Source organism: Grammomys surdaster, unplaced genomic scaffold (assembly GCF_004785775.1).
Source record: "Grammomys surdaster isolate TR1022 unplaced genomic scaffold, NIH_TR_1.0 126035, whole genome shotgun sequence".
Classification (NCBI taxonomy): Eukaryota; Metazoa; Chordata; class Mammalia; order Rodentia; family Muridae; genus Grammomys; species Grammomys surdaster.
The window spans coordinates 3151504-3176063 of record NW_021620848.1 but is presented as its reverse complement, the minus strand read 5'-3'; the positions used below and the strand labels follow the sequence as shown (position 1 = coordinate 3176063).

At 39.4% G+C, this 24560-nt stretch overlaps 1 protein-coding gene across 1 annotated transcript in view; it reads right to left on the bottom strand.

Moving 5' to 3' along the window:
• The window catches only part of Nr6a1 (nuclear receptor subfamily 6 group A member 1), a 185656-nt gene that overhangs the window by 132570 nt on the left and 28526 nt on the right, over positions 1-24560 (bottom strand). The window contains exon 2 of the mRNA XM_028754692.1: positions 11876-11917. Coding sequence (XP_028610525.1) covers positions 11876-11917 — 42 coding nt within the window. The remainder of the gene's footprint in view (positions 1-11875; positions 11918-24560) is intronic.

Sequence of the window (24560 nt, the reverse complement as noted above, 5' to 3'; positions counted from 1 at the left end):
ACACACACACACACACACACACACACACACACACACACACACACACAGAGTTTGGGTTGTCTCAAACTGTTATAGTACTGCTTCCACAGAAAAAAATAATTGCTAAAATCTAGCCTCAGATTTTTTTTAACATTCCTTCTTAGTCATTCATTACAAATCTCCAAGCATCCCCTGCACCCACCAGATAGCAACAGGCACTCATGGCTATATAAGGACTCAACAATTGCCTTTGAATCCAACTATCTTTTCACCAATTGTAAACAAGTCCTAAACTCTTGGCTCCATAGAGAATGCCTACAAGTCAGTATAAACTCTGAAACAGGGGCAGAGGTCAAGTGACTGGGAGAGTTCAGCCTAAACTCTCAATCTCATCCCACCCCCCACCTTGTTCAAAAGAATCCCATCAGAAAGCACCTCCCAGCAAAAGGCCACATTGAGGAGACTGCCACATACTAGGCTGGGGCTTTAGAAGCACAGGGGAACTGCTAAAGCCAGGAACCACCTAATCACTGAGTGAATGCTATGGAGGAAGAGACATTAAGGGGAAACAGGGAGACTTACAAATTTATCTTAATATGATTTAGGAAAGAAACTGTCTCATAAAGGATACAACAGTCCTTAACGTGAGCCATAAAAGAAATTTCTTTGTGGACTTAATTCCCCAGTGAACTCTTCCAGCTTATGTCCAAAATCATCCTATAATGCAAAAGATGCTCAAATGATACTTTTTGAAAACCATCATAGCCAGTGATGGTGGTTCATTCCTTTAATGCCAGCACTTAGGCAGCAGAGGCAGGCTGATGGATCTCTGAGTTCAGAGTTAAGCCTTGTCTACAAATTGAGTTTCAAGACAGCCAGGACAGAAAAACTCTGTCTCAAAAGAAACAAAAACAAACAAACACTCATCATACACATAAAAATCATTATACTGGGCTTGGCATGATGGTCCATGCTTTTAACCTCAGCACTCAGACAAAAGCAATCAGGTCTGTACATTCAAGACTAGCCTGGCCTACAAAATGAGTTCCAGACCAGCCAGGGCTACAGAGTCTCAAAGGAAAGAGAAAAGGGAAAGGAGAAAGGGGGAAGGGGAGAAGGGGTAAAAGAGTGAAAGGGGGAAGGGGGGAAGGGGAAAGGGGGAGAAAAGGGAAAGGGAGAGGAGATGAAAAAGACATTATACTGTCTTCAACTCTTCATATGTATATATAAGACACACATATACATGGATATATATACTCACAAAAATATATATAAACTTTATTTCTTATTATACGTATGATGGGAGACCACAAGCCTGCCACATCTCATCTGTGAAGGTCAGTCAATGAACAACTCTATGGGATCAGTTCTTTTCTTTACATGGACTCCAAGGATCAAACTCAGGTCACCAGATGTGAGTAACAATCCCTCTACCTATTGAGCCATCCTGCCACACATAAACTCTTAAAAAAAAAAAAAGTAAAAAGTAGTGGCACAAGCCTTTAACTCCAATACTTGGGAGGCAGAAGCAGGCAGATTTCTGTGAGTTCAAGGCCAGCCAGAACTACACAAAGACCTTGTCTCCGATGATGATGGTGGTGATGATGATGGTGATGATGATCATGGAAACTGAACCAAGAACCTTGTACATACTAGCAAAAGGCTATGCCACTGAGCTATTTCTTCAGACCCACCATTATTAGCATTTGAGACTTAACAAAATTAAGGTGGCTACAGATAGTTCAGTTAAATAAGGGCTCTGTAGCCATATACTTCATGACATACTTTGGGGTCATTTCACCTTTTCAAGCAGGCCTCCTAGTTCTTATCTAAATATAGAATACTTAAAACAGCTTTTATAAATGTTAAATGAAAAAAATCAATGTTAAGCAGTTTGTAAATGTATATGTCAGTTTTCACTCTATGGTAAAAGCCACATAAGTTTGTATCTACCTTTCCTGTTAAACCTGCAACCCTTAACAGAATTGTGGCCTTTATACTGTGGCTAAAACTTGGCATATACAGGAAAGAGGAAGAAAAAACAGTACTGTATATTAAACAGGTCAAATCCTATAAATCAAATTTATCAAATGATCTCATATGACATACTCCTAACACACAACTGCTAGAATATATGCAGTGTCTGGCACAAAAGAAATGCCCAATAAATAGTATTTCTCAGGCTGGGACAAAGTCCAAGTGAATAAACTTCTTGCCATCCAAATAAATTGAACCTGAGTTCAGATCCCCAGAACCCATGCACCTATAATCCCACTATTCCTACAGAGCTAGGAGGCAAAGACAAGAATTCCCCAGCAGTCTGTGAGCAATATGTAGCACTGTAAAAAACCTGTCTCGGTGGCTCCTACTTAACCTTCATTGTGCTGCTTAGATAGACCAAGGCCGTCAAAAAAAAAAAAAAAAAAAAACCTGTCTCAAGGTAAACAATGAAGCCCAACACCCAGTGTGCCCCTGTACTGGCTGGTTTTGTGTGTTAATTTGACACAAGTTAGAGTCATCGGAGAAGGAGCCTTCTTTAAGGAAATGCTTCCATGAGACCCAGCTGTTAGACATTTTCTTACTTAGTGTTCAGTGAGGGAGGGCCCAGCCCATGGTGGGTAATGCCATCCCTGGGCTGGTGGTCCTGGGTTCTATCAGAAAGCAGGCTAAGCAAGCCATGTGAATCAGGCCAGTAAGCAGCATCCCTCCAAGGCCTCTGCATCAGCTCCTGCTTCCAGGTTCCAGCCCTGTTTGAGTTCCTGTCCTGACTTCCTCCAGTGATGAGCTATGATCTGAAAGTATAAGCCAAATAAACCTGTTCCTTCCTCAGCTTGCTTTTTGGTCATGGTGTTTCATCACAGCTAAAAAAATAAAAAATAAAACCCTAAGAGAGCCTCTGACTTCCACACATATGCTGTGGTACACACAAAATGAAATAAAAATACCTATCTTTTAAAAATAGCATTTATCTTTCCTTTGTTAATATCAACTATTCAATTTTATATTGATTATCTGCAGACAATGGTTGGACCTATCTGTATTACCTGCCCACCTTTTTAAGGTTTATTTTCTGTTTGTGGGGATTTTGTCTGCATGTATATATGGGCACCATGTGTGGACACTGCAATCAGAGGTCAGAAGAGGGCATCAGATCCCCTGGAACTAGAGTTACACATGGTTGTGACCTGCCATGTAGATACTCGAAATTGAACCTGGGTCCTGTGAAGGGCAGATAGTATTCTTAACCTCTGGTACAGCACCTGTACTATTTTTAATATCAAAAGTTATGATATATTGCCAGGTGTGGTGATGCATGCCTTTATTCCAAGCACTTGGGAAGCAGAGGCAGGTAAATCCTGGACTGCCTGGGCTACACAGAGAAGCCCCATATCCCAAAGTCTCCTTGAGATCCCAAGATACCTGATAGCTACTTGAAAAGCCAGAACAAGCTAGTGGTGACAGGCTATCGTACAAAGCTGTTCTTTATCTTGATTGCACACTTCACTATCTTCCACATATCCCCAATGAGGAGTCATTTTACAAGTATGCTAGGAAAAGCTAAAGACTGACTGACTTAAAGTCTCTGAAATCAGAGCTGTTTTAGGGTTTTGTTTGTTTGTTTATTTGGCTTTAAATTTTGTTTTGTTTTGGTTTTTGATACAATGTCTCACTATATAACCCAGGAAAGCATGACACTCAAGGACCTCCAGTCACAACCTCTCGAGTTCTACGATCATAAGTATGTATCAGCATGCCTAGCTCATTTCTCTCTTTTTTCCTTAACTTGGCTTATTTTTTTCAATCAATTTCAGAAAATATGGAACTTGCATAGGATTTATGACTAATAGTGAGGTAGAAGATGTTCCTATATTCATTTACCTCGTCTTTTGAACAACAGATATATACTATTTTTAAAAGTCTGGTAAGGCCAGCAAACCCAGCATTCAGGACACAAGAGTTAGTCAATCTGACTTACCAAGTGAGCTCCTGGACTGTGAGAGCTGTTACACAGAGAAAACTTGTCTCAAAAACAAAGAAACAGAGTCTGGTAAGCTGAGCACTCAGAAGGCAGAGGCAGGGCTGGAGAGATGGATCAGTGGTTAAGAGCACCGACTGCTCTTCCAGAGGTCCTGAGTTCAATTCCCAGCAACCACATGGTGGCTCACAACCATCTGTAATGAAATCTGATGCCCTCTTCTGGTGTGTCTGAAGACAGCTACAGTGTACTCACATGCATAAAATAAATAAATCTTTAAAAAAAAAAAAAAAAAAGAAGGCAGAGGCAAGATCTCTGTGAGTTCAAGTCTGGCCTATCTGGCATACTGAGTGAGTTCCAGGTTACCAGAGGAGCATAGTCAGACCCTGTCGCCAATAGAAAAAAAAAAGGGGGAGGGAGGTTGGAAGGAGGCTGAAGAGATGACTCAGAGGTTAAAAGCACTGGCTCTTCCAGAGGAAGGGTCTTCAATTCCCAGCACCCATGTAGCAACTGGTAACTATCTGTATTCCAGAAACTAACACTCTCACACAGACATCCATGCAGGCAAAACACTAATGCACATAAAGTAAAAAATAATATAAATTAAAAATGAAAGAAAATTGGTAAGAAAATCTAGATAAGCAAAAACCTAAAATATACAGTGTATTTAAAGTAATGATCAAATTTTAAATTGTACAAAATCTTTCCTGAATATGCTATTAAACTTTGCTGTGATGATTTGTATACGCTTGGCCCAGGGAGTGGCGATATTAGAAGGTGTGGCCCTGTTGGAGTAGGTGTGTCACTGTGGATGTGGGCTTTAAGAAAGATCCTCATCCTAGCTACCTGGAAGTGAGTATTCTGCTAGCAGCCTTCAGATGAAGATGTAGAGCTCTCAGCTCTTTCTGAACCATGCTTGCCTGGATGCTGCCATGTTCCTGTCTTGATGATTATGGACAGAACCTCTGAACCTGTAAGCCAGCCCCAATTAAATGTTGTCCTTTTAAGAGTTGCCTTGGTCATGGTGTCTGCTCACAGCAGTAAAATCCTAAGACACTTGCCATTAATCAAATAGAACATGTATAATGTGAATGTTTTTAAAATAATCTGACAGTTATCTTCTTCAATCTACTAAGAAGTTAAATAAATGAGTAATTAATAACTTATCCTATGCTGCTGGTTGGAGGAATGATGACAAATCCCCCATGAGCCAAATAGTAAAGAACAGAAATGCCAAAATGTTCACTAGTACATCAGCCTGTAATACCAACAAGTAAACTATTTCTGTGAAGCAATAACATATGCTAATATGTAGAATGGCTCATGTTTGTGTCACTAAGAAACAACGGGTTGCTGGAGAGATGGCTCAATGGTTAAGAGCACAGGAGCTCTTCCAGAGGACTTGGGTTCAATTCTCAGCACTGACATGGTGGTTCACAACTGTCTATGACTCCAGTTCCAGGGAATCTGACACCCTCACAACAATGCACATAAAATAAAATTAAATAAATTACTTTGTTAAAAAGATGAGTTAATCTACTGAATAAAATGTGATTACAACAGCCCATGAATACAGACTGAGAATTTTAACAATACAATAATAGCCTAGAACAGCATACACTTCCTAGTGTTTGTCATTTCTTAAACACTGTTCTAAACCCTTTACATATATTACTTCACTTAATCCTCATAGTAGGCTTTATAAAATCAGAATACTTTTACTATTTGCATTTTCAGATGAGAAAATTGATGCACAGAGATTACATAATTTAACCAAAATTGCAAAGATAACAAATTGAAACTAAACAATCTTGAGCCAAAATGCATACTTTTATTTCTAATTTATCTTTGTGTCTATGTGTCTGTAGGTTTATGCACATCTATGCATTGTTTGCAGAAGCCAGAAGAGGGCATCAGATTCTCTGAAATAAAGTTACAGATGGTTGTGAGCCCACCTTAAAGGTAACCCTGGTCCTCTAGAAAAGCAGTCAGTCGCTCTCACCAACAAAGTTGTCTCTGCAGCCTCCAGATCATGCTTCTTTAATTCAGAAGCTCCTGCTTATATAAAAAAACTAAAGCACTCATTTGAAATGTGGACTTATGAGCTATGGCATTGTGTATAATGTAGGAAAAAGTAGAACCATCTGAATGTCCAGGAATAAAAAACTGGCTCCATAAACCACAGCAAAGTTGTTCCCCTTCAGTGAAGTTGCCATCCTGCTATTAGAAATATTTATTAAAACAAATGTCTCATGACTTGAGGATAATGCTCTAAATGTATAAGGGGAAATGGGGTACAAAAATACATATATCATATGATTCTTAATATTCACAAGATGATCTCAAACACAAATCTGGAAAGACTATTCTCGAATGATAATGTTGATTTCTTAGCGGGAAGATCAGGGATTCTTGTGTTTACATTTTAATGTTTTAAAGAAAAACACAAGTTAATACTACCGACTGAAACAAAATTGTCATTTTTCTCTTAATTCAACTTTATCATTAACCTCAACCAGTTTGGAAAGAAAAAAATGCTAAAACAACTTGAAATCTGTCTAACTCCAAGCGGCTAGTTCCTTTGATTTGTGCCCTTTGAACATCACACAAATACTAAGCATAAACCAAGAACCTTCAACTTCAACTTTGGAAACAGGATGAAAGTATTTTCATTTTTTGTTGATATTTTCTCTGTGGTTATTTTAGGATTATAGTACAAGAAATCGACTTCATTACATATAGGCCAAAAATCACAGAATGTCTTTGCAGAAGTAGATTAGAGCCTGAAGTTGGACTAGGGAGAAAGAACAGCTGTTGCTAATCCAACTGTTTACCCTCTGACCCTCTATCTGTCCCATAACTGAACAGTACCAATTGTTTCCCTGTGTTATGGGGTGTTTACAATCCCTGAGAGGCATGAAAGGAATTAATAATTTAGCCTAGAAAGCTGACAGCCTTTATTGGGGAGCCCCTTGTCTGCAGGTCAGAAATCAGAGCAAGTGCTGTCTTGAAATCACAGGTCCCTTTACTGTTCCAGTTTTACAGCTTAATTGGCCCCCAAACATAAATCACTTATTTCTCCTACTTTGGGCAACAATGACCTCTTTTCTCTATTTTCCTTGTACCAAGGCAGCCCTTGTTCTTTTGAGTTTTACAACTACATGGTAAACAAGGTAGCTGAGGGGAAAACTCAGGGAACAGAGCAGACTGGGGTTACTTGGACATAGCACAGAAAGGTTATGGTGTTTTGAACTTCTCTCGACCTCTGGCTGCCCCTGTACACAGTTTATGCTAAGGGCACAGTATATGGCACTTGTAGAAATGAACTTAGCCTGAACCTAGGCCATAACATTGGACTCCAGGAAGCCCAGAACTTGTTGGGAGGAGCCAGAATGTGAACAGAAGCTCATATTTGAAGCATGCTGCCCATCTGCTCTACAAGAAAAGGTAACCTGGTAGATAAAAATCTTCCCTTAAGTAATTCCAACATAATTCCACCTGCTGTATCAAATCTACTACCTACAACCACTACCGAGCACAATTGGAAATTAGCTGCAAAGGTGTTCCTGTCACAAAATAAACAGGAACAGGCTTTTCCCACTAGGAATTTGCAGTGGGAAGACATTAGGATCTCTAAATTCCAAAGATACAATGAAGAAAACGCTCTATTATATTCAATTTAATGTGTAAAAATACTAATATGGAAGCTATTATTGCTTCTTGTCAGAATACACAGAAATGCAAAAAGAATAATGAAGGATCTAGCAAGACAGCTCAGATGCTGCTTCCTAGTCTTGCAGAGGACCTGAGCTCCACATACAGCAGGTGTGAGGTGACAACAACTCTAGCTGCTCCAAGGGATCCAACACCCTCTTGGCCCTCATGGTCACCTATGGTCACATGCAGATATACACAGGTGCATATAATATACATATATATAACATATATGTATACATATAATTAAAAATAAAAATAAAGGGTAGAAAGATGGCTCAGCCATCTAAATCTTAAATCACTATAATCAATACCATCACTATCATAACCACGACCATTATCATTAGGCTTAGCCTGGTAGAATACACCTATAATCTAGGCATTCAAGAGGAGGTGGAAGGATTACTTTGGGTCTGAGGCCAGAATGGACTATTAGTGAATTCAAGACAGTCCAGATTACAGAGGGAGATCCTGTCTTTAAAAAAGCAAACCATCAAAATCTAATACAATTTGTACAGCCCGCATCAGTCTTACAGCTTCCTATAATTTGAGAGAGTTAAGTTTGTGCACACTCAAACTCCAACACTAATATAGACTGAGATCAGAAATTTTATTTTTGTCAACCCATTATTATAATAATCATAGCCTTACATGTTCCTGCAAAGACATAGGACAAAATTAAAGTACTAAGCTCACAAAAGTGATGTAGGAACTGAGACTATTATCCACATATACTAAGTAAGTACAATTTTAAAAAGAAAAGCGATTTTTGCTGACTCCCATTCTATAGTAATATATAAAATCATGTTTACTTTCACATAATGGAGAAGTCTGTAAATCACCATATTCAGTAAAGGAGCTCATGTAATCAAGGCTTTTCTCAACAAATGGCATGAGGTACTTGCAGTAAATATACAAATAAGAATACAGAATTAGATGCCACTTGCTAAATTCAAGGTTTGAAAACTATCTTTCCAAATACTTCCAATATATTGCTAATGTGTGAAGGTAAGAACTGTACTTAGTCATTTGTGCAGTCTAAGGCTAAGAACTGAGCCTGGAGCAAAGAAAAAACACAGTGTTTCACTTAGTTTTCAATTATTTGGTGTATTTTCTGTATTGTTACATGAAACACTGCTTACAAATTATCAGTGCCTTCCTAGTAATAAAAATGCTTCCATAACAGGACCATAGCTTAAGAAAACCACTGAGTTTACCTTTTCCTCCTCCAAGGCTAATTATAAGAGAATGACAAGACAACACATTGTATTAACCCTCAGCTACTGTGCTGATACACAGTCTGTAGTCATAATATAAAACTGATTCTGAATTCTGTGAATTTCAAAAGCCACATCTAAAACTGCTAAGATGACTCAGTGGGGTAAGATCTCTGCTGCCAAACATCCTACATTTGATTCCTAGAATACACATGGTAAAAGGAGAGAACTAACTCTCATAAGTTATCCTCTGACTTTCCACATGTAAGTTGTGGTATGCACATGCCCCCTACATACACAAGTAAGTTTTTTTTTTTCTAAAGCAAATCTAATTTCCTGGCATTTGATAAGTATCATGGATTTATTCTGTTTGGCAATATAGTACTAGCTGAACATGCATGAATATTTATCTTAAGGTATATGGGGAAAATACATGAGAAAGCCCATCTTCTCAGGGATGATATTAACCAGTGAGTAAAGATAAGCTTCATCACTTACCTAATAACATAATGATTAGTTAGCCCCATGACTCTTTAAAACTCCTAGAACCAGAATTTTAAATCTAAATTAACATTTGAGCTTTTAGCATTATAGCAAAATAGGGTCAGTCCACAGTAGACATACTCATGTCTATTTCTCTAACAACTGTAACTATGTCCCAGAGTATTTCATACAATCGTGTGGGAGAACAGGAAATTTAAATGACTATGATTAAGACTTCCAGAGTAGGCTGGGCTGTGGTGGCGCACGCCTTTAATCCCAGCACTTGGGAGGCAGAGGCAGGCGGATTTCTGAGTTCAAGGCCAGCCTGGTCTACAGAGTGAGTTCCAGGACAGTCGGGGCTACACAGAGAAACCCTGTCTCGAAAAACCAAAAAAAAATAAAAAATAAAAATAAAAAAAAAGACTTCCATAGTCTTGAAAGACATCATTTAACTAGATTTTGAAACAGTCACTCTTATACCTTAATCTTAATAACATAGATGCAAATGCTTTACAAATTAAACTGGCACAAAGATTATCAATTATAAACTTATAAACATAAGCATAAAGCTGAGCGTGGCAGCACACATGTCTAGTTCCAGCACTCAGGGAACACAAACAGGAGAGTGGGGAATTCAAAGTCATCACGGAGCTTGACGCTAGCCTGAACTATAAGACCCTGTCTCAAAGAAAAAGGAAATATCAAGAAATGAGGGGTAGTTTGGCATGGTGGTGCACACCTTTAATCCCAGCACTTGGGAGGCAGAGACAGGTGGATCTCTGTGAGTTTGAGGCCAGCCTGGTCTACAAAGTGAGCTGTTACACAGAGAAATCCTGTCTCAGAAAAGAAAAAAACAAGAGAAAGAAAGAAAGAAAGAAAGAAAGAAAGAAAGAAAGAAAGAAAGAAAGGAAGGAAGGAAGGAAGGAAGGAAGGAAGGAAGGAAGGAAGGAAGGAAGGAAGGAAAGAAGCAAGAAAGAAAGAGGGGGGAGGGGAGGGGGAGGGGAGGGGGGAGGGGAGGGGAGGGGAGGACGGACAGATGGAGAAATGAGAATATTGGAGAAAAGGTTCAATGAGTAAAGTATTTGTTGCACAGCATGCTGAGTTTGGCTCCCTAACATCCATGTAAAAGTCAAGCATGTGGATGTGTGCCCATAACCTCAGCACTGAGAAATGAGAGACAGATCTTTAAAGCTTGATTCAGGATTAGTAAGAAATCCTGCCTAATAATAATAACAACAACAAAAACAACAACAGCAGCAAATAGAGGACACAACAATAACAATAGCAGCAGCAAATAGAGGAGAATACACAAATGGCCTCCAAGTGCGCATACACAAACACACACACACATAAACACACACATGCACACATACATGAAGAAGGAAGGGATGCAGAGAAGGGAAAGGACAGGAAGGAGGGAGAAAAATTAAGGGGAAGGATGGAGAAAGAGAAGGAAAGGAAGAGAAGGGATGAGAGGAGAAAAGAGAGGAAGGAGAGAGAAGAGAACAAGGACAGAAAGGGGAAGGGAGGCAGGGGAAGGAAGAAGAGAAGGGACAAGGAGAGGGGAGGAGAGGGGACAGGTAACAAATCTATAAGCATATTCATGAGGATATTTCTAGAGGGCTTTAACGCAGACAGTAAACTAACCCTTAACAGAGGCAGACTCATCCTATGGACTGGGATCCCAAACTCAATAAAATGTACAAAAAGCACTGAGCACCGGCATTCATGTCTCATCCCCTCCCTGAATACAGACACAAATATGACCGCTCCACATTCCTCCTGCAGGAACTAGATGTGCTCTAGCTGCCATGTCTCCCTGCCGTGATGAACTATACCCTAAATTATGAGCACAAATAAACCCATCTCTCAATAAGTTTCTTTTGTTGGGTATTTAGTTACAGCAATGAGAAAAATAAGCAATTTAACTTCTTTGAATAAACTGTGAAAAGTAATGTAAACATTTTTGCCAGATTTAGTGGCAAGGGCAGATGGACCTCTGTGAGTTTAAGGCCAGCCTGGTTTACATAGTGAGTTCCAGGACTGGCAGGGCTACATAGAAAGACCTTGTCTCGAAAACAGAAAAATGAATGGATGAAAGAGAGAGAGAATGGGGAGAGTAGGAGGAGGAGGGAGAGGAGAAAGAAGAAAGAAACAAGGAAAGAGAAAAACTGAATATATGGTTGTGTATGTACATAAATCCAACATTGTTTATTACTGGAAGATGGAGAACTGAGCAAGGGTCATTTTAAACAAAAATTTTCAGCAAACAATCTTCTATTAAAAGGACAGACCTGGCCATCAAACAATACTAGTGAATAAAAGAAAAAAAAATCTCAGTAGAAAAGACAGACTATCAGTCTTATCATTGTTATGAGAAGATTCAATGTGAGGGCTATTCAAATAAATGTATCAAACATACCTTAAGTTTGACATATGTAAATGCAGTCACACTTTTTCTTACCAAAAAACAGTGGGTAAACACTGGGTAACATTTAGAACTTACTAGTGCCTGGATCAAGCTCTGCCAATTCATCCTGACAGAAACCTAAAGAGAGAACAATAGGGGGAAAAACAATTATTATTTTTAAATTACTCCAAGCTGACTCTAAATACTTAAAATTAAATATTATTCAATGGGGGGGGATTCAGAGTTCAGGCTAGGATATGACTCAGTTCTTGCTGAAAATGAACAAAATACTGGGTTCAGTTTCCAGTAACACTCCCACATGGGTTTAAATCCTAGTTCTAATAATTAACTACTGTAAGGACCCCATCTCTGGGTTTCCGTTCATCATCTAAATATAGAAATGGAGATAAGAGCGTGTACCAGAGTTGTGCCAGGAGTAAGAGAGTTTAGAAATATTCCTTAGCACATAGTAGGAGCTCAATAAACAATAGCACAGTAAGTATAAATAAGACTGCCAATGTCTGCCCGGGCAGTGGTGGCACACGCCTTTAATACCAGCACTTGGGAGGCAGAGGCAGGTGGATTTCTGAGTTCGAGGCCAGCCTGGTCTACAGAGTGAGTTCCAGGACAGCCAGGACTACACAGAGAAACGCTGTCCCGAAAAACCAAAAAAAAAAAAAAAAAAAAAAAAAAAGCCAATGTTGATTACAATAAAAACTAATAGGAAAGTTAAATCTCATTTAATATTTATGTTTTTTATTTAACGGTATCAATTATATCCCAAAAGAAAGTAAAATAAACAAAACAAGAATTTACAACAAATATACAAGATGAGTTTACCAAAGATTATCACCAATTAGGACTAAGGATAAAACTCAGTTGTTACTGTGCTTGCTTAGTTTACATGATGCTCTCAGTTTGACCTCTGAAATTGTATGAACTAGGCAGGGTGGTATATGTCTACAATCTCAGTGTAAATGTAAATGTCTCTTATTTCCTCAGATGAAGGGATGAGATGAGAGAGATACCCAAGCCCTGTGAATACAAGGCCTGGGCTGAACCTAGTGTGTTTCTCTGCACTAACTATCCCTAGGCCTAGACCTGGAAGCTTCTAGCCTCCTTATAATCTAACCTTCCAAGATGACTGATTCAATCTGGCTTCTCTTGGCTTCTGACTGAATTATTCTGCTTGGCCTGATATATACCTTGGCAATATGTTCTAATTTTCTGGCTCCTTCTCATTCTCTGGCTCCTTCTGTCTTCAACTGTGTCTATCTCATTCTCTCTCTGTAAAACTACCCTGACCAAACACCTGCCATATGCCCTGCCATATACACACCACACTCCCCCCTACACACACACACTCTTCCTTACTCTTTTTTTTTTTTTTGGTTTTTCGAGACAGGGTTTCTCTGTGTAGCCCTGGCTGTCCTGGAACTCACTCTGTAGACCAGGCTAGCCTCGAACTCTCGAACTCAGAAATCCGCCTGCCTCTGCCTCCCAAGTGCTGGGATTAAAGGCGTGCGCCACCACCGCCCGGCTTCTTCCTTACTCTTAAGTAGCCTCTCTTCCTCTGTTGTTCTCCTGTGAGCTGTATGTATCCTATCTCTAATTCATTCTGCCAAATATTTTTCTGATTTGTTACTTTGTCTGACTCTTAATTAGAGGTCACTTAAAAACATGGCTGCTTCCTTCTACAAACTGAGCTTCATTGTTAGGTTTTAAAGGATATGTTTATATTCCAGCCAGATCATACTATAGTATGATTCAGGGCATGTTTATATTCTAGCCAGATCGTATCTTTGGATGTGATCTCTTGCCAAAGCAGCCATATCGCTGGATTAAAATTTCTCTATACCCCAGAACTCAGTAGGTAGACACAGGAGAACCAGCAATTTAAGGTTATCTTCAATAATATAGCAAATACAAGGTCAGCCTGGAATATATGAGATCCAGTCTCAAAACAAAACCCTCAACAAACTTTACCTACACACAAATAAAACTAATTCATCCATTACTAAGTATGCTTATCCTATGCTTGCTCACAAGCTTGCTATGCCTAGCAAGAATAAAACCCTGGATTCAATTCCCAGAACCAACAAAATAAGCATTAGAATTAACATCACAAAAGACATTTCATATTAATAACACCTGTCCTTTGTATCAGCTTGGTGTGTTACTAATACTCTATGGGGGGAAAAAAGCATAAATCAAGCATATTAAGTGGCAAACACAGTGAGTCCTTTGAACACACTTGATGAAATTTATTTTTCAAACAATGACTACCTTTCTCTTCATTAGCTTCTTTTATTTATTTATTTATTTATTTATTTATTTATTTATTTATTAGTTTTTTCGAGACAGGGTTTCTCTGTGTAGCCCCGGCTGTCCTGGAACTCACTCTGTAGACCAGGCTGGCCTCGAACTCAGAAATCCACCTGCCTCTGCTTCCCAAGTGCTGGGATTAAAGGCGTGCGCCACCACTGCCCGGCTCTTCATTAGCTTCTACTCATCTTAAAATATTTCCTCAGAAAAGTGTTCTCTAGTATCCTTAACTGTTGACTCTCATATACAAGGTCAAAATTATAGTTAAAACTATCTATAATACTTGTAGCTGTTTCTCCACTGTCCTTATTGTGGGGGTCTGGAAATTGCTGCACAAACCACTCAGACACCCATCTCAGTCAAACAGGACTGGTTTACTGAATGCACACCCCAAGACTGATAGAACAGGGGACGCAGTCTAGACCCAGGAGTTGAACTGCAACCAAAAACCAGGATTCTACAGAGCTTTTAAGCCTGAAATCCACAAACCCAAGGGATAGGAGACTTCTTTAGGAATATGTCCTTGTACATTTATCCTGTCCCTGTTGGTTGGGTTATTCAACTGTGGTGACGGACTTTCCTTGCCTAACATTCATGTCTTAACTTGACAACCAGGATTTCAGTTACCCACATACATGTCTGTTTCTGCTAAGTAGGATGTCAATTCCCAGGGATGTCTTGGAAACTTAAAACTTTATTCAATCCCTACTCAAAATGGAAGTCTCATTCCAAATGGCTTCTAATATTGGAACAGGTATCTCTTTCATGTTGGGGTCCATCCCAGGGGCAGCTTGTCATACACGGGTGCAGGAAGTGCTACTGGGTGACTGGTTTGGGTCTAAGCTTATTGTGGCTAACTGAACAAAACATAACTGACTTCTATTGTGATTGGTTTCCAAGAACAACCATAACACAGAACATAACAGAATATGCAATCATTGGGCATGAGAAAGTTTCCTAGTAACAGTGGTTACACCATATGGGAAAGTAGCAGTTCAAAATGGCTGGTTAGACAGACAGGCATCCATTTCCCAGGTCTTAACACATATCATCATAAAATTATTCGTTTAATGTGTGACTCTGGGCTGGAGAGATGGCTCAGTGGTTAAGAGCATTGACTGCTTCTTCCAGAGGTCCTGAGTTCAATTCCCAGCAAACTACATGGTAGCTCATAACCATCTGTAATGGGATCTGATACCCTCTTCTGTTGTGTCTGAAGACAGCTACAGTATATTCATAAACATAAAATAAAGAAACAAATATTTAATGTGTGACTCCACTATTAGACTGTTCCCCGGGAACAGGGGGCCTGCCCTGTTCTGTTCATATGTATTCCTTTACCTTTCACAAACCTAAAACACAGCTAGTCAATAAACATCAACTGTAGTAACAACAAATACAAAAATAATGGAGCAAAACTCAGGGTAAAACATACATACAAAAACTTCATGTCATCAAAGCTGGACAACTCAAGGCAAACTGGCAACTCAGAGACATATGGAACAAGAATTCAAGTAGTAAGTGAACTGGTTAAAGCCCTAAGTCAGATGTGGTGGCTCCTACTGGCAATCCCCACACTCAGGAGACTAAGGCAGGAAGATCAACACCAGTTGAAGGCCAGATAGGTCTCTCTCCTTTTTTCCCCATCTCCCACCACCACCTGAGCTAGTACCACTACACACCAAACATGCTATATCACATCATTTCTTGCCTCACTACTGGCAGCCGCCGCCGCCTCTGCCGCCGCCGCCTCCACCACCACCACCACCACCACCACCTCCCTCCTCCCACACAGTCTCTCTCAGTTAAAATAACAAAATCAAGGTCCAGCTCAAATCGCAACAGAAAAGATTTTTCCATATTTATGAAATAAACCATATATGGTTTAAATGTCTCTCTCACTAGGTAACAAACTCCTCAAATGTAGGGACTATGTTTTAGACAATGAAACTGCTTCTATTCCTAGAAATTATGGAACATACTCAAACCCAAGATGATCTAAACAGAAATGCAAAGAGACTGTTGCTCCAATCTAGGTAGGAAAGTCGTAAAATCATAGCATCTACATCTAGCTTGTACAGTGTGGGAGGTCTGCAGGAGACTGAACCTCAAACGGAATTCTGAAGCCACTGAAAAGTAGGAGCCTGGGACGGCCACTTACAGTGTCTACAACACTTCAAGTACCAGCAGTGGGGTCTGGAACAGTTGTAGTGAGATACTAGTGTCTAAGTCCACAGACTGCTTCTAAATAACAGAATTTATTTCTCATAGTTATAGAGGCTAGGATTCAACAGATTCAGTGTCTAGTAAAAGCCAGCCTTCTGGTTCACAGGTTACACCTTGTTGGTCTTCACATGTAAAAGAGATATAAATGAGCTCTCTTATAGGTTCTCTCTTATACAGACACTAAGAGCCCTGTAACCTAACTACCTCATCTGGGGGTTAGGATTTCAACATAGAATGTTGGAGGGACACAAACCTTCAGACCACAGCATTAGGCAATAAAGAAATAACCATTTCTATATACAGGCTACAGAACATACCAGAATACTAAATGTAACAGAAGACAAAGCATACTCATTTGCTTATTAATCTATATTGCCCTGAAAATACGATGAGTGCAGGAAGACATAGAGGTATAAGGATAAAAGCCATTTTAGTTATATGACTTGGCAAGGGGAGGCAAGTAAACTGAGTTGAGGCTTCAGGTTTTCATCAGGTAAAAAGCGTGCATAAGAGGTATCAAGAAAGGATCAAGCAGGGCTGAAGAGACGGTTTAGCTGTTAAGAGAACTGGCTGTTCTTCCTGAATTCAAATCCCAGCAACCACATGGTGGCTCACAACCACCTGTATTGGTATTTGATGTGCATGAAGGCAGAGCATTCATATATATTAAATAAATAAAACTTTTACTAAGGATAAAACTTAATAATCCTCTAAAAGTAACCAACATTCTTAACTTCACAAAGACAGAATAACCCAAAACCTGAAAATACCAAGAAAAATGGGTTAAAGTAGTGGTTCTCAACCTTCCTAATGCTGTGACCCTTTAACACAGTTCCTCATGTTGTGGTTGACCCCCAACCATAAAATGATTTTTGTTGCTACTTCACAACTGTAATTTTGCTACTGATATAAACCATAGTGTAGTTATTTTGAGAGACAAAGGTTTGTCAAAGGGGTCAAGATCCACAGGTTGAAAATCCTGGATTTAAGGGGAAATCCATTCCTTTTACTTGTCTACCACCCACTCCCTCCCTCCTATTAACAACTAACTTTTCTTTGGAGACTCACTTCTCTTTGAATCCACATCCATAGGATACAAGGAAGATTAACTCCAACCTTGGTATAAGATGGGAATAAACTAATCTATCTGTGATGGTCTGAACAAAAATTGAGAAGACAGAAGCAGGTGGTTCTCTGAGCTCAAGGCCATACTGGTTTACAGATTGAGTTCTAGAACACCCAGGGCTTCACAGAGAAACTCTGTCTCAAAAAAACAAACAAATAAACAAACAAAAAAGGACTGATAAACAATTTCCTAACTATCAAATAAGTATATAAGCAAGCAACCTAAAAATATATGGCAAAGTTTATATTCATTTACCACAGCTGGAGATAAATACATAGTGAAAGGGAACCCTACACTCATCTGTTTCTGTAAGAACCGTAAACCAACTTTGAAATGTCAATACAAATAGCCACCATGAGCAACTGGTTTAGTAAATCATCTATCTTATAACATGTGATCCCTAAATGGCTTTAATTTTAGGAGTCTTCCCTTTTCTTTCAAATGTGTATGTTTGTCAAAACAGTGTCTCTGTGCAGCCTTGGCTGTCCTGGAGCTCACTCTGTAGATGAGGCTAGCCTTAAACTCAAGAGATCTGCCTGCCTCTGCCTCCTCAATGCTGAGATTACAGGGGTGTGTCACTGCACTTGCCCTGGACTCTTCTTTAATAGAAAAGGAATTTTAGATGACAAGTTCTTCTCCAGACATTTGTTAAAATAAAAAAATCTTGTTTGCCTAGGGTATAGTGACAGATTGGAGTTACCCATCTTTTGTTATTTTGACTACAAAGTTGCATATTTACCTCAAAATTAGCTTAAACTTTTAAGTATATATTTCCAAGTGTGAACAAAGAAGGTTTATGGGGAACAAGTAATGTATTCCATTGCATTTACAAAAGCATGGAAATGTCACTATAGGAATATTTTCACCTGACCATAAAAAGACATCACGGTACAAAAGAACCCTGAAACCTGTGAAATCTCAGCAGCCCACAGAGGTGAGAGATCCTTGACAAGGTCAAATCTTCAGTTATATTCAATCATCCTACCTTCATAATCAAGTAGGCTTCCTACTTCAACTTTAGGACCTCTGCCACTGTTGCCTCAAGCAACAGTGTATCTGGAACTCATAATTTCCTAACTACTTTATGGCTCTCTGTCCAATATACTTCTCATCATCCCTTCCTGTGCACATGCTACCCTCTATATCTAAGTCCATCTTTACTTACTATACCTAGATCACAATTCAGGTCAGGTCTTAGGCTCTGCTAATATACACACATACATGACTGAGTGCAGATAAAATGGATTTTATCTACTAGCTTTTCAGGAAACTTCTAAAAGGGAGAGAGAAAAGGGGAGAGAGGGAAAGGGAGGGATGGAAGGACAGAGAGAGAGAAAGAGAGAGAGAGAGAGAGAGAGAGAGAGAGAGAGAGAGAGAGAGAGAGAACAAGAACACACTGGTTTCAACATCTAATAAACATTCCCTACAAATTTGAATTTTAAATGTATGAGATAGCATCTCACATATACTATTATAATTCAAGTTTGATATAATGTTAAATTTAAAGCAAAGCTAAGAGTAAGAAAGCCTAGGGTCAGGGAATGGAGAGAATGCTCAACAGAAAAGAGTACTGATAGCTCTTCTGGGTTCTATTCCCAGGAACCATCTGTAACTCCAGTTCTGGGGCATCCAATGCCATCTTCTGCCCTCTGCCGCATTGCATATACATAGACATACATGCAGGCAAAACACTCATACACATTTTAAAAAATCTAGGATAAAATGTAAAAAGGAGGAGGAAGGGAAAGAGAATGAGAGAGAGAGACTGTGTGTCAGGGTCATTCTTGGGTCGAAGGAAAGGCCTTAGGTGCTGGAGAGATGGCTTGGTGGTTAAAAAACATTACCCCTGCAGAGGACCTGGGTTTAGTACACAGCACACACATGGCAACTACCAACTACCTCTAACTTCAGTTCCAGAGGATCCAACACTAAAAAATCTCTTCTGGCTCCTCAGGTACCAGGCACTTACATGTTGCCCACATATATATACAGGCCCTCTTATATATACATAAAGTAAATCTAAAAAACGTCTTGAGACGTAGATGCCTACAGAGGCCAGGAGAAAGCATTAGATCATATAAAGCTCTAGTTATAGGTGACTGTAACTCACTGTATAGGTGTAGTAATGCAAAATGGCACTGGGAAACAAATTCAGACCCATTCTAAGAGCAGCAAGTACTCAAACATCGAACCATCTCTCTAGCCAAGAACCCCCAAAACACTTCATTCAAGACCTGTACTGACACCCTCAAGTGCACACCTTTAATCCCAGGCACTTAGATGTTAGAGGCAAGTACATCTCTTTTGTTTTGTTTTTTTTGTTTGTTTTTTGGTTTTTTTTGGTTTTTGGTTTTTCGAGACAGGGTTTCTCTGTGTAGCCCTGGCTGCCCTGGAACTCACTCTGTAGACCAGGCTGGCCTCAAACTCAGAAATCCACCTGCCTCTGCCTCCCAAGTGCTGGGATTAAAGGCGTGCGCCACCATCACCCGGCCAGGCAAGTAGATCTCTTGAGTTCAAGGCCAGTCTGGTTTATAAAGAAAGTTCCAGGACAGCCAGAGCTACACAGAAAAATTCTGTCTTAAAATAAAACAACAACAACAAAAGCAAACAAAAAACCAAAACACAAAAAATGAAAACAATAAAAAGACTTGCACTGAAAAGCAGGAGTCACTTGTTAATCCTTTCTGGATCACCCAGCTCAGGTGTATTTTATTGTCTGCCTTATCTCCCATGATTTTGAGTTCTTTGATTTCCCCTCAATGAAACAGTGCCCTTTATTCAATCATTATCAACTACCCTAAAAGCCTTAGAACACAGTCATGTCCCAGATAGGGTTGCTAAGTAAATATCTGAAGAACTCCTCCTCCAAAAGACGAAAGTAGTAAATAACATTGCCCTACAATGAAGCAACTGTCCAGGAGTAACTTGTAGGAGAAAATTTCAGGTCCCTATTTTCAACTTTTAAAACCTAAAATAGTACTTTCAAACAGAATTTTTATACGCTATGTAACTACAATGCCCACCAACCACAGATACTACTGAGTACTTGGGGTGTAACCAGTGGCTAATGAACTGAAATCAGAGGTGTTCTGGTTTGATTTTATCAAACAGGGTCTTACAATGTAGACCGGCCTAGCCTCAAACAGAGATCCACCACTCAAGTGCTGGGAATAAAAACAGTGTACCACCACATCCACTGAAAAATATTTTCATTTTTGTTTTTCTAGACAAGTTTTTTCTGTGTAACAGCCCTGGCTGTCCTGAAACTTGCTTTGTAGACCGGTCTGACCTCAAACTCTCAGGGATCCACCAGCCTCCAGTCCAGTTCTGAAAGCATGCAACTTCAAAAGCAATCTTGAGTCTCACTAGCAGCAGTCCACGCTCATCTCAAACTTGAAAATCCCTTGCCTTTCTCCCAAATACTGGGATTAGCATGCTAGAATTATAGAGATGTGCCACTATACCAAGGTCATGTAGCTACTTAAGTTCATTAGGGGTAAAATTAAAAATTCAGTAGCTAGTTGTGGTAGCACATATTTGTAATCTCTGCACTGTAGAGACTGAGGCATGAAGATCAAGTTCTAGGCTAGTCTGAGACCCATAGAGCCCTATGCCAGAGTGGGATGAGAGGAAACGTTTTAAAAGGAGGGATAAGAGGACAGCGGTGGCAGCGGCAGTAACAGTAGCTGACACCTAATAGTAGTACATAGTAATCTCAGCTCTGGGGAAGCAAGACAAGAGCATGACTTATAGCCAGCCAGCTTAGTTTAATCAGTGTATCCCAGGCCAATTAGACACTCTGCCTCAAAAAAAACAGTGTGGACAACATCCTGAGGAATGACACCCAAGGATGACCACTGCTCTCTACATAAATGTACACACATGTACACGCACATGGCAAAGTCACATAAAAAGATTCAAACCTACTTAAAAAATAAAACATTTTGAAAACATATATCAGATGACATACAACTGGGATAGTATGCAGCAATAAGTCAGAATCATTTTATTTCATGTGTGCATTTCAGGTATATGTGTGCATGTACATGTATCCATGTGGAGGTCAGAGGAGGACTTGAGGGAATTAATTCTCTCCTTCCTGAATGTGGACTCTGGGGCTGAATTCAGGTCATCAGGTTAGTAGCAACTGCCTTAATCCACAGAGCCAACTCACCAGCCCTATTTATTTTAGAAGCTTTTAAGCTTTATTATTCTGTGAGTGTGTATGGTGTGTTTAGTAAGAACAACGATGTGTAGTCAGTTCTCTTCTTCCACCTTTATGTAGTTTCCAGGAATCAAACTCAGGCCCTCAGGCTTACACAGCAACAACTCTTTGCTCATAAGTCATCTCACCAGTTTCAGAATAGATTTGAATTCTGGTACCATTACTTACAAATTGTGTTGGCTTAGAGAGTGACTTCATCACTGTGATCCAGTATCTTTGTCTACAGGCTGCTATAAAGATCTAATGATACAGAGCACTCAAGGCAGTGAAAACACTTAATAGCTATAATCAGTACTGGTAAGAAAAGAGAAGTAGCAATCAGAGACATGGGGATATCGGGAGGAAGATGGCATTTGACCCAACAAGAGTATCCAAGGAACAAAGTACAGAGGATGTGGCATATGAGAGCAATCAACAGAGAAGCAGAATGCATGGTTGTATCATAAAGATCTTTATTTAACTATCATACACGAGAGGTTTGGGCCTTTGACCTTGTAGGTAAGTCACTTAACAGGCACCTATCTAAGAAGTTGGTCAATGGCAGTCCAAATGTACTTCAATATAGTGAGTTCTAAAATACCAACCAGAAAAGTCAAAGTATATAGAGTTTTTATTATAAAACAAGGCTTTCTAGGAGAAGCCTGCAAATACTGCACAGCCCCTGAAATTCTAGGAAATGGTTCTACTTTACAGGACCTACCAATTCCACCCATCTCCTAAGTTCTTTCTGGTATGATGAATGAAGGCAGAGGCTGAGAAGAAAAGTAGCTTGACCATAGCCTGCCATACTGTCATGTTTGTGGTCTACAAACAAGCTCCATGTCTAAGCAGATATTAAGACTACTTACCTTTGGATTGGCTGTGCATTAAATTCACATCTCTCTCTCTCGCTTTTCTGTCCAGCAAGTGAGGTGTCACTTTACTCATTAGCTTTTTGTTTTATACAGGCAACCTGATAAGCCATACTTAGCAAAAGCAAAAATTACCTTTGAATGGAAGGATACTGCACATCACATCCACACAAAAGCCAGCTGTCAGCGCTTCAAGCAAATAATAAGCTTTCTTTGGCTTTATAAATGTCAAGATCACATTTATAAATTTCAACAACAAAAATGCCCACTTCCAGCCGGGCGGTGGTGGCGCACGCCTTTAATCCTAGCACTTGGGAGGCAGAGGCAGGCGGATTTCTGAGTTCGAGGCCAGCCTGGTCTACAGAGTGAGTTCCAGGACAGCCAGGACTACACAGAGAAACCCTGTCTCGAAAAACAAAAAAAACAAAAAAAACAAAACAAAAAAAAAAAATGCCCACTTCCTAATGTCATTTCATTTCTTTAATGTGATACCTAAGAAGTTACACACACACACACACACACACACACACACACACACACACACAGGAAATGGAAAGTGTAGGGGCATAGCATATTTAGGTTCCTTGTTATGTAACCTAGTATGCCCACGTATTTATCTGTTAGATGTAAATGCAGCTTATGAGGAATGCCTGAATTTCTATGGAAACATTAATAACATCCCTCTTATCAGCCTACATCACCTTTCATATCATTCTTCAGGCTTCTTGCTTTGTAATTATAGCCTTGAAAGCAAAGTAAGGGTAGAAAAGCCAAACCAATTTTACAACACTTCAATTAAAATATTTTTTAAAAATACACAGCTTCAAGGCTACGGCTACAGAATCTGAGAGAAAAACAGTCTCGGACACAACTGGTCCGATGAGTCTTCTGACTCATTAGTGTTTCTGTGGGGAAACAAGACAAGTCTTTCTCCAAAAACTGCATGTCTTGATGAGCCTCTAACATTTTTTTATTTAGCACTTCTAGTTATTTGGAGAAACAAGGACTAATAGACCTTTATTTGGCTTAGAGGTCAAAGAAACTTCAAAGTGCACACAGAGGAAAAAGTATAAAATAATTTGCCAGATGCCATTTATGTAATGTTTAGTGTGTCAGACATTGCCTTGATGCTTCATAAGAATTCTTCCCAGGTAGTTACTGTTATCTCTCTCTAACTTACAGACTTAAATAGATTACTATACAGCATTACATGAAATGAGCCACAAAAATCAGAAAGTGTCCTATATCAACTTCAACAGATGGCTTGATGGAACAGCAAAAGCCAAATCTTTAGGAGAAAAAGATTACTGATGTGAAATTCAACTGAAGAAACTACCCCAAAACAGAAAAATGGATCTCTTTCTTATTCCCATTCAGAATCCCTTTTTGCCAGTCATGATGACATTCATCCTTAATCCCACGCTTGGGGAGCTGAGTGAGGCCTTCCAGGAATACAAAATAGTCTGATCCTATAGCAAGTTTAAGACCAGGTTGTGCTATACAGTGAATTCAATGCCAGTCTGAACTACTTGAAACTTTACCTCAAAAAACAAACCAACCAAAAAAACTTTACTACAAAAGTGTAATATGGAAGCATGATGATGCCATAAATCTAATCTCAGGAATAGAAATAATAAAGAACACAGGACAAACCTGGAAGACACCTAAAAATTCAACCATAGGGAATGATTACATTCCAGTATACATATTGTTCATTGGGGTATTTTATGAACATTACATATCTATAAGAGTTGGTTGTGGCCAGGCAGTGGGGGCGCATGACTTTAATCCCAGCACTTGGGAGGCAGAGGCAGGTGGATTTCTGAGTTCGAGGCCAGCCTGGTCTACAGAGTGAGTTCCAGGACAGCCAGGGCTACACAGAGAAACCCTGTCTCAAAAAAAAAAAACCAAAAATAAATAAATAAATAAATAAATAATAAAAATAAATAAATAAATAAATAAATAAATAAAAATTACAAAATAAATGAAAAAAAAACTACTGTATTAAAAATACAAGTCAGGTGTAGT